This window comes from Bactrocera dorsalis, chromosome 3 (assembly GCF_023373825.1).
Source record: "Bactrocera dorsalis isolate Fly_Bdor chromosome 3, ASM2337382v1, whole genome shotgun sequence".
Lineage (NCBI taxonomy): Eukaryota > Metazoa > Arthropoda > Insecta > Diptera > Tephritidae > Bactrocera > Bactrocera dorsalis.
The window spans coordinates 83076007-83086970 of NC_064305.1; the positions used below are offsets into that span (position 1 = coordinate 83076007).

The 10964-nt window shown below is 36.0% G+C and overlaps 2 protein-coding genes across 2 annotated transcripts; both read right to left on the reverse strand.

The window, feature by feature from the left end:
- Positions 1-329: 329 nt before the first annotated feature.
- On the reverse strand, positions 330-4251 carry LOC105226236 (putative inorganic phosphate cotransporter). The gene is made up of 5 exons (XM_049452955.1): positions 3708-4251; positions 3489-3631; positions 2785-3193; positions 2056-2720; positions 330-1108 (listed from the first exon to the last, which is right to left on the reverse strand). Exons 1-5 carry the CDS (start codon positions 3847-3849, stop codon positions 953-955), a joined length of 1515 nt encoding a protein of 504 aa, XP_049308912.1. The 5' UTR covers positions 3850-4251; the 3' UTR covers positions 330-952.
- A 474-nt stretch (positions 4252-4725) lies between these two features.
- LOC105226237 (putative inorganic phosphate cotransporter) lies at positions 4726-9122 on the reverse strand. Its single transcript, XM_049452963.1, has 5 exons — positions 8723-9122; positions 6360-6505; positions 5769-6180; positions 5033-5694; positions 4726-4956 (listed from the first exon to the last, which is right to left on the reverse strand). Exons 1-5 carry the CDS (start codon positions 8754-8756, stop codon positions 4765-4767), a joined length of 1446 nt encoding a protein of 481 aa, XP_049308920.1. The 5' UTR covers positions 8757-9122; the 3' UTR covers positions 4726-4764.
- Positions 9123-10964: the final 1842 nt, after the last annotated feature.

Sequence of the window (10964 nt, forward strand, 5' to 3'; positions counted from 1 at the left end):
CTATAAATTTCATGTAACTGATATAAAAAACTTAGTAAATATAGTAAATTATTAATATTTAATTGATTGCTTAATTGCACTAACGGTTGTTCACCGTGTTCTGTAACTTGATAGTTAAATACACTCATAAACACTTGAAATAGAGTCCGCGTTTATGTAAATAGTTTTCTGTAGCCAACTTAACCGCACGCTAATTTACAGCAATAAAATTGTAGAAATTGTGAAATTTTTTTTAATTTTTCTGTTTACGGTACCACTAAAATTTACCGTAAATAGTTGTATATTAGCAGAAATCTGTAAAAATCTCGGGAACTACCAAGCAGAACATCTTCACTTCATATATAGAATTTTTTATGGTTTACAAACTATCACCATATTTTCGAAGAAATCTAAAATCCCAACAAAATAATAGCGTTTTATATAATTTTTCAGTTTTTACGTTCAAATCAAATCTTCGTGTTGTTGTGTGATATAAAATGTTCATACATATATACATATTAATTATAATGTAGAATGCTAACAAATAAGCAATCCTGGAAATGTTTATTCCACAGTTTCTATGCAGTTTAAGTATATGTATATGTAGTACCTACTTTATTCTCCGAACAGTGCTGGCTAACAGTTAGTGTCCACTTTGAATTACATATACTTTCATTATGAGGAGTAAACACCTGTCTAAGCACACCAATGCGCTGTAGTTCATCATGACCCATTTTTAATGGTTTTTCACACTTTGGCGGCCACTGGCGCCCACTAGGTAGCTAAGAGGTTTCGAATGATTTAGTTAAGTTACCAGGAATATAATAAAAACATTATAATTAACTTTACTGGGTACAAATATCACATTTAGCCGGCCACTGATGAACGGTATCGGTTTTTCCTTCTATACACTATAATTTCTTTGTTATTTTTTTAATTGAATCATCATTTTCTTATCAAATAAATAATATATTTATGCCGCTTCATTATTGACACTTTTCGTTTCTTTAGTCTGCAGTTCATTCCATGGCTGTGCTACCATTTGACCAAAAAATAAATACAACAAATTCGTCACGAAGAGAAAAGCTGCTGTGAACAAGAATATGATATTCCATTGCCAAGGATCGTTCTGAAAAGAAATTATTACATGTATGTAGCATAGCTTCAGCTTCTGCAGTCAGATATAATCAATATATATACAGCTTATAACCAATATATAATCATATTATAACCAAAACTGAATTTTTGTTTAAATTTATTTTGGATAAACACACAATGACCGCCTTTGTGTACAAAGACATTTTGCAAAACGTTATGCTACCATATGCTGAAGAAAACATGCCCCGGAGATGGCGTTAACAATAAGATAACGATCCGAAACACTAAACGCGGTTTGCATCTAATGCAGGATGCAAATGTGATCTGTATGCAATGTCCCAGTCAGTCCCCTGATCCCGACCCAATGGAGAACTTGTGAAGTGACCATAAGACTTGAATGGCAGCCTTTTTATATCAAAATAAGGAGCAATTGTAGCGAAAATCAAAAGAACTTTGGGATGATACCCCATTGGAAACCTACCAAAAAGTAATTCAATTCAAACCATATGGTCTATCGTATCCGATTATATTATATGGACGGAATAAAGGATAACTTGATTTTTTTTTATTTAGAAAAAGTTATTTTATTCCTATTATTTTGGCCAATGCTATTTCTTGTTTTGAAAAAAATTTCAGTTTTAATAATCGGAATGAAAGATTTTCGCCATATTTAGGTTTAATAATAATTTTTAAAATATTGGTTGCCTTGCTGTTAAGGTGACAAGGTGAACCATACTAGCAAATCAACCTCTCGGAAGTCCGATAGTGTCACATGTGCGTTTCAAGCAGTTTATACTATGGGAAGTAATTTCCTTTCAAAAAAACGTCAAAAAATTACAACCTAAAGATCATTGTTCTCCGACCTACCATCTACGGCTGATTCTCACTTCACCTAGACCTTTGCTTGAACTGATCTAAAAAACTAACGATCGGTCTGTGGTTATTATGATTACATATTCAATCACTTAACTTACTCACCTCATTCTTTACGACTTCTGCCACAGCTATGGGCGAAAAAATGGCCGCTATCATGATGAATGTGCCGGTAATACCAGAGAGGAGCGGAGCAAAATTAGGCGCCAAGTCAATATGATTCAATGAACTACCAAGCGTGAAGGTCGAAAATGCGACAACTGTAATAACGATACAGGAAATGTTACCCACAGCATTGTCCTTGGACAGCAAGCTCATAGTCGCCAATGCAGTGGCTGGCACCCAGTTCGAGATCGTATTTAACGACTTGCGCACTAGCGACAGACGCACTTTTCTGACTTTGAGCAAATAATGCGAGATGATTGTGACCATATAAGTGCTGATCAGCATAATGAAAAACGGCAGTGCCGATATTAAAGCATTTATATGGATCTCGTAAGCGTACATGCCGTTCAAATATGTGGGTATCTGCTGGCCCATGGTCGCGATCGTAAATGCGTGACTAATTTTATTTAACAGCAGCACCAGATAAGGCACTGAAGTGGCGATAGCGCGCCAGGGTATGGCGGCCTTGCTGCGTTTCTCGCGCATACTAAGAGTGCCCGCAGATAGTATGAGCTGCCTTTCGTTGGCTGATATACGTTTGGAGACCCATGGTGATTCAGCGCCGAAGATTGACCAGAAAATGCACCACACTAAGCCGGCGAGACCTGCAATTACAATGTAGAAGAAATAAATTATTATGTGAATTATTTCCTTAACTCACTTAAATACCTGGCATATAAAAAGCCGCTGGCCAATACAATTGCGACATTGATAGAAATCCGGTATTTATCAAACCTAAGGCTACGCCAAACTCCGCGCCAGATTGCGAGAAGCCACCGAGCAGACTTCGTTCGTTGAGTGGACACCACTTGGCTAGATGTCCGAAGATTGTGGGGAATAAAACGCCCTGCGCCAAGCCTTGCAACGCGCGTAATAAAATAAAAGTGATGAAATTGCCAAATATCAGACTCAGCGGCAGCACACTGCATATGAGTGAGGAGAAGAAGAGCGAACAGAACAAGAGCTTGACGCTACCATAGGCACTACAGATATAGCCGCTGGGTATTTGTACCAAAATTGCACCCCAAAAAATACTTCCCAGCATAGTGGACTTTTCGTGCGGCGTCAACGAGTAACCCTGCCAATAGAATTGTGAAATATTGTTAAAAATTCTAGTAATACTAGTTTACAGAAAGATCTTCAGGAGAGAGACAATGTTCGAAACAAAAAATATATTAAAAGTTTAGCTCAAAAACAGCTTAAGTGAGGCACCGATTTCTTTTTTTTTTGCCAGATATGGAGTAATCGAACTAACTCATCCCATACCGGACTTCCATACCAAAATCTAACGCCAATCTAGAGGTATAACTCACGAAACTACCCGCCACTTTCAACGTCGATCTCACTCCGAACTACTGATTTGTTTTACATACCTCTGGCATAAAATGAGCGTAGGTGCCGTTGGCGGTTGTTAGTACAACAATAACTTCGGGCACATTGACACGCTGATGGAAGGTCAACACCAAGGAAGTGAACAACAGCAAAATTTGTGTGTAACGCACTGGAAAGGAGCTATCTGGAAGAAAAATATGCGACTGCTTTTCTAACACTTTCATTTTTTTTCACGTTCCATCCCAATCTTCAAAGCTTACCTAGACACATGGCCAATAATCTCTCAGCATTCTTAGATGACTGTAGACAATGCTTCGCATCCTTATTTTTTTTATGAAATTTCGATGCAGAATATGAGAAATTATGATTGTCATGTAAAAATATACATTTAAGAGAACACATACCAATTTCGTTTACACTTGGAAGAGTAATGTAGTTGAAACATTTTCAAATTTTCAATACGTGAAATTTGAACTCAATATGTTTTCATTTTATTACATCAAATTTACAGTGGAGGAAAACAAAATTTTAAACAATTTCTTTGAAATGTTAATCTGTTCTGTAGTGGCAGCGTCCAAAGTGTCAATTTTTTTGGAATCATCTTCTGATAATGTCCTAGTTCTAGGACGAGCTCTTGAAAGAGTTTCATTTTAAAAATTATTTAAGCGATGGGTTCTCTTGATCTTGAAATTTTTCAAAACCTTAGAGCAATGAAAATGAACCTTTGAAGAATACAAATTTTAGAGAGAATTCGAAAAAACCAAGGAAGTACGAGTAGCTGGATCACCTTAGCGAGGCTCATTTAAAGATCTAATTACAAAGGTCTTCTTAAAGTGTTACTTTAATTCTAGTTAACTTAGATGATTTTTGATTTTTAAGCACATCATTTTAATTTATATTTTTTTGGGGGATATCTAACCCTTATATCTTCAAAAAGAAATCGAAATATGCAAAACAACTCAGCATTTCATTTACTAGAAAGATTCCACAGAATTTTGAAGACCTTTTAAACTAGGCAGCTCATCACACCTCATTAAAAAATTTATCGAAAGAAATAATACGAGTAACAACTTCGTTTTTGCCCAACGCAACTTTAAGTAAAGTCGCTTTTGAAATCTTACAATTACGGCTTAACAACTCTTCAGAGTATTGAGGAGAGTTGCTAAAATATTAAAAGAATCAAAGAAAAACACTAGAAATTAGAAAAATAATTAAAAGAAAATTATGTTAAGTACAGAGAGATGGAAAGTAAATGCCTCGTAGTAAGTAGCGAGAGCATTGGTATATAACTGTATTATATATTCAACAATTTCCATATTATTTTTCAATATTCCGAATTGTGTCGACTTGAAATGACACTACTGTATTGTTTGCAGCCCGATTATCCATGTTTTCGATTTTGTCCCATGGTTGTGCCACCATTTGTCCAAAGATTAAATACAGTAGGTTTCCCAAAAACAACAAAGCAGCGATTATCAGAAAAATTATGTTCCACTGTGAGCGATCGTTCTGCCAAAAATAAAAGAAAAATTTAATATTTAACACATACTCGTAATACTTTTCAACTCTCTCGAAGATAACCCACCTCATCCTTAACGATCTCTGCAACAGCGATTGGCGAGATAACACCCATGCCTGTCATGACCATATTTGTCATACCCACCAACATGCCACCGAAATTCGGCGAGAGATCAATATGATTTAGCGAACTGCCCACTGCAGCCGCCGCATATGTGGTCACAGCGACAATCAAGCAAGCAATATTTGCCGAAACATGCTCCTCGCTCAGCAGCGTCATCGCGACGAAAGCAGCGGCAGGCACCCATGTCGAAAGCGTGTTCATGGACTTGCGCACCAAAGCGAGCGGGCACTTGCGGACGACAAGCAAATAATGAGCGGTGTAGGAAACCAAGTGTGACGTCACGAACATGAGGAAAAATGGCAGCGACGAGAGCATGGCATTCACATGTATCTCATAGTCATACAGACCGTTAATATATAATGGTATTTGTTGCATCAGCGTGAAGATGCTCAAACCATGACTCAACTTGACTAGGACTAAGACTAGATAAGGCACTGAAGTTAAAATGGCGCACCAAGGTGTTGGCGCATTGCGTTTGGTGCTCGTAGCAGCTACGCCGACCTCGTCGATGAGTGTGCGTTCCTTATGTGAAATATAACGGCACTTCTGAGGTGACTCTGCAGCGAAAGCCAGCCACAACGCCGACCAAATCACACCAGCTACACCTATTGGAAGCCAACCCGACAATTACATATATTATATGTATCATAACCATAGCAATTACAACAAAGACACTTACCGGGCACATAAAATATCGCCATCCAACCAAGCGATGTCACTGCCAGCAAACCGCTACATAGGAAACCCAATGCCATACCCATATCCAAGCCCGATTGTGAAACGCCACCCAATAGGCTGCGTTCTTTCAGTGGACACCATTTGGCGAGGTGTCCATAGACGGCGGGAAAAACAATGCCTTGCGTGCAGCCCTGCAGCACGCGGAACGCTATAAATGCTTCGTAACCGCAGTAGATGAGCACATATGGCAGACACAAACTAATGAGTGAGGAACCAAGAACGCAGCACAGCAGCAGCTTGACGGTGCCGTAATGACTACTCAGATAGCCGCTTAGTAGTTGTACTGAGAAGGTGCCCCAAAATACGCTGCCCAACATGCTGGAGCGCTGGTGTGGTGTTAAGGATGCGTAGTCCTTTAATAAAGATGTACGAATTTTTATTTATATCAGATTTTTTTTATTAAAGAGGGTGGTTTGATAAGTCGGGTTAACACTTTTGATTCTGTGTATTCAAAGCGAAATATTGTATTTTCAAAATCGCCGACTTTTCAAACTACAAAGATTCTTCAAACAATTATTTTCCTTGTACCTACAAATTGCGGTTGTGTTGTATTTGTTGTTCCATTTAATTTGTTAAGCACAACAATGGCTACGGACAAATTAACACGCTGATAGAAAACCAATAGGATTGCGGTGAACATCAGCAACACTTGGATGTAGCGCGCAGGTATTATGAATCCTGAAAGCAAAAGGAAAAAATATTAAAATAATGTTATGTTAGAAAACTTTCTATTGAAGCTATCAAGACTATCAGATACTTTCTGTTAGTATTTGGTTAAGTTTGTTAGCATTAAATGTTTAGAAACATGCAGATGTGGGGAAGATTGTTGATAAAAATTCAAGGGAAAAGGTTTTCACTGTGTCATTTTTATAAAACTCCTATTTTTTCAAGTTTACTAACTTATTAGTTCATAAACTAAATTAGACTTATTATTTTTGATATATTTTTCGCAGTATTGAATAACGTATTGAAAAATTAATGGCGTTGTTATTTAAATTTCTGGAACTACCCATCCGCTCGTCCAAGTATAAAGATCAAAATGGAACTTAAGCCAGGCCACCTTCCATAGAAATCAATTTTGAATGCAATTAATATTCTTCCTTTTAAAAGATATAGCTCAATCTTCAAAATATCAATTCAAAAGGAGACATGTCACAATCCTGATCATACAGTGGTCAATTCTCTTAGCTTTTTACTCAGATCAAAAGCAACCCTGTTCTTTTGGTTGCTGTGTATCATATATATCGAGAGTTACTCAATTGCCAATCTTAATTCCTACAGAGAACTCAACATTGGATAATGATATTAGTTTGAACAATGAGATGATAAAAGCTAAATATTGCAGAATTTATTTTATTATACCTGATTATACTTATGAGCTATTTCCTGATTTACAAAATACAATTTTCACTTAATTCACACAATACAAATTTTTATTATCGCTTTCAAAATAAGCTCTTTTCGACTCGATGCAACCATGCCAGCGTAAAAGCCTCGGCTGATGTGGCTTTCAGTGTCTTCGGATAATGACTTTTAATGACGGGAGGGAACTCATGGGCGATTTTTCAATTTAGAAAACAGAAAAAGTCACAGGAAACTACTTCTGACTATTAGGGTGACTCTTGAATAATATGATGACCTGTGTTTTGTATTTGAACAAAAAATCAATCATTATGAGGCAACGCATGATCATGATCAAAACTTCATAAATTTACAGTTCAAAATTCTGAAAGCTTACGACAAACTGCCTCACGTAGACGTAGACGTCCAAATGGTACTCATTACAAACCGTTCGATCCTGTGGAATGCATGATGAAACCATACCAGAGTAGCCGGATAAAACGATGAGAATGCTTTTGCATTTTGACCGATTTTGGCTAGATTTTATCATTTTGGCTCATTTTTATAGCATTATTGCTTTATGTTGGAACAGCCTGGACATCCTATTCTTAAACTCACAGCCGTCACCAGTTAATTTCTTTTTATATTTATTATTTTAGGTTTATGCAGGATCCTCAGCTAAGTTGTCAAACCTCTCTTTTGCACCTTCTACTTTAACTTATTTTCGAAGAAATCCGACCTTTTGGTACGCATCTCGCGTTGACACATTTCATGCTCAAAATATTAACGAAAATGTGTTGAGTCGATCTATGATATATCTTGAGATCCTCAGGTATCTTTATGATATCAACTCGATGATTTTTCTATTTCTTAAAATTTTTCGATATTATAGTCATTAACGACAATGTGACGACTTTCATGAGACTAGTTTTCGAAGATTTATCTAACTTCTAACTTTGTGTAAAATACTTGTACTGCATTGCGCTCTCAAAACACTTCTGCAACATTTTCAATGATTCCGTAACAGTGACACCAATGGAAATGAAAATTTTAAGCAAATTCGATGTTAAATTTTTTTCATGGTAATAATCGCCAGACAAACTTTTCGGGTCGTAAACAAAAAGCTGCCAAATACATACTTCACACGAACATAACAAAAGGTAGGATCATGTTTGAATAAAGATAGAAATTAATTACGTTTTTGATCGCAGTTTATATGAACCGGACGGCTTAAATTCGAACAGATGGTAATTTTCCACAATTACTCATATAGCAAATGGAAGTAATATTTATTTATTTTATATCCAAAACATTTTGCAATACATAACTTATTTGCATATCGCCTTGATTATCATCAAAATAAAAAAAAAATATATCAAAATCTATTATATAATATTTAACAAGTTCAATAGCTTTTCTAATGGAATGCTCTGCATTTCAAGGAAAACACCAAAGACTTTGGACACAAACTTGCTTTTCCCACGCATATTACCAAACTGCCAAATATTAAAACAAACAAAATTTACGGTTAATTACCCAAAACTTTTCACTTGCCATTTTGAATTAAGTCGAACGATTTCGTCGCCATTTTGCGGTTATATCAGTTTCTTAATAAAATATTCTTCAACATTATTCTAAATAAAAGTTCTTTGAAACCACACACAAATTTGCAACACCAAACGGTTATGCTAGTCGCCAATAACTGCCACAAATAAGCGATTTGTTGTTGTCTTCACTTGCTAAGCACTTGTGGCGAAACCAGTTCGCCGTGTTCGTTCTACAGAGAGTCCAAAGCTTGAGTAACTGCAAGGCAACATGAAATAGCTTAACGCACAAATTCACTCGCAGCGACGATTTATTTTTAGAAGCTGCAACTTCTGCCGCGACTGAGCGCAGTTGCGTTGCATAAAAAGTGAATTGAAAAGGAAATGTGCAGCATGCCAGCGGTGAAGCCAGAAAACAGCTGTGTCCCAATTGATAAAATATTGTATGGGAAATGCAAAAAATAATAAAAAACACCATCTTTACAATGTCATTGTCTGTGCTCGCACATGTTCTTCGCGACGCTCGTAGGCATACTTTACAGCGCAGCGCAAAAAGAAGAAACACTTTTGTTGACAGAGCACTTTACAGTTCTGTTGTAAACACTTATACTTTTCAATTACTGCAAATAAGCAATTATAAAATCAAATATTAGCTATAATGAGTCTAATTATGAGTTGTGCAACTGTTCATTCAGAAAAATGTTACGTTAAGGACTTCTGTAACACACCTAAAACAGCACGTGTATATTGTCATACAAAGATGCAAAGTCTGGAAACTTTTTTTTACTATACTACTACTAATAAGACTAAATTATAGATAGATAATATATGCATTATCATAATAAATTTAAGTGCGCAGCCTTTATGAATAACTAACAGTCAAATAACCGTAAGTAAACTGATGGCATACTTTTAGGCGCGTATAAATAATATTACTGTGGTTTTTATTATACTTTTAGTTACTTTCCGCCTTATCAATGATTAAATATAAATAAGTAAAGAAGTTTTTACGCCTTGTATTTTTAGTATTTCGGTCAAGTGGACATACTCACAGCGCCAAAAATTTAATTTTCTTTGATCAAATGTTTTACTTAACAAATATTGGTTGTTCTATCTATTATATATTGAAAGCGATAATAAATATTTTTACTAACATATTCAAAATTTATTTTCAAGTTCTATTGGATTCTTTTCACTGTATTAAATAGTTTGATCACATATGAATAACACATGACGTCCAAAACTGCGTCGTAGTCGCAGCGGCCATGTTTGTTTATGGATTTATGTATATCAAATTTGGTCAATGTGTTCAGTAACGTTTGCCATTTCATTATGTCACTTTCACTTTGTCACAGCGCTTGGAATTTTTCCAAGGTTAATAACGCAAATTCTCCTTCCCCGGTGGCAGCTGTAAGAACTCTTCACGCATAGCCCGGTCAACATAAAGCTCTTTCTGAGCGCGCTATTCAACGTGTAAATACAAAATTCTAAAATGATTAAAGCTTCTAAGATAATGTGTCACCTTCTCGTCAAGGAAAAGCTTTTAGCTAAAGAAATTTCGCCGCCGAATCAGTAGGTTAAACGTCATTCTGCGCTTTCGGGCCCTCTCTCCAATGATAACATAGCGAATTTTGTGGTTGGATTCGGCTAAGCATTCGTATGAGATTATGCTGGCATATCAACTGAAATGAACAGACCATTTGATGCATCGATTTGATGATTAGGAGCTGAAATAATGGAAACCAACTGCGACGATACAGTCAAATGACGCCAATATTATTTATTCTAATGCCACGTTCTCTTGTTGGTATTCCCTTTATTTACCTTACTGATATGGTATTTTCTAATCTCTCTCTCTCTCTCTCTCTCTCTCTTTGACTTATATCAGTTTTTTATGTAAATTAAAATAGCATTAGATTACTATAAATGGAGATTTTCATCATTCACTGCTTATCTATAATTTTTTGTTATTTTTTATATCGCGAACTTTATGATTATAACTGTTTTTCTATCCTAGATTAAGCTTCGATACAATATTGTACCACTTTCGTCTCACATTATCTCTGTTTATTATTTGATCACCAAAGGATCATGCAAACGTTGTGACGCTCTCACGTATTATATAGCTCATTACGACGTACTACTGTCAACGCTGGGTTAATGGATAACCCTGCATTTTTAAATAAAAAACACAGAAACTTCAAATGTAATGGGGAATGTTAATTATCATTCGAAAGAGCATTATGTGGCAA

Bases quoted from the DNA above. Each gene is read 5' to 3' on its own strand.
- LOC105226236 (XM_049452955.1), bottom strand. From the start codon at position 3,849: ATGTGTTCTCTTAAATGTATATTTTTACATGACAATCATAATTTCTCA. The intron at 2,721-2,784 runs GTATTTAAGTGA...TTGTAATTGCAG, and splicing joins AGCGGCTTTTTATATGCCAG to GTCTCGCCGGCTTAGTGTGG. The intron at 1,109-2,055 runs GTGAGTAAGTTA...ATTTCTTTTCAG, and splicing joins CAGAAGTCGTAAAGAATGAG to AACGATCCTTGGCAATGGAA.
- LOC105226237 (XM_049452963.1), bottom strand. From the start codon at position 8,756: ATGGCGACGAAATCGTTCGACTTAATTCAAAATG. The intron at 5,695-5,768 runs GTAAGTGTCTTT...GGCTTCCAATAG, and splicing joins GGCGATATTTTATGTGCCCG to GTGTAGCTGGTGTGATTTGG. The intron at 4,957-5,032 runs GTGGGTTATCTT...TATTTTTGGCAG, and splicing joins CAGAGATCGTTAAGGATGAG to AACGATCGCTCACAGTGGAA.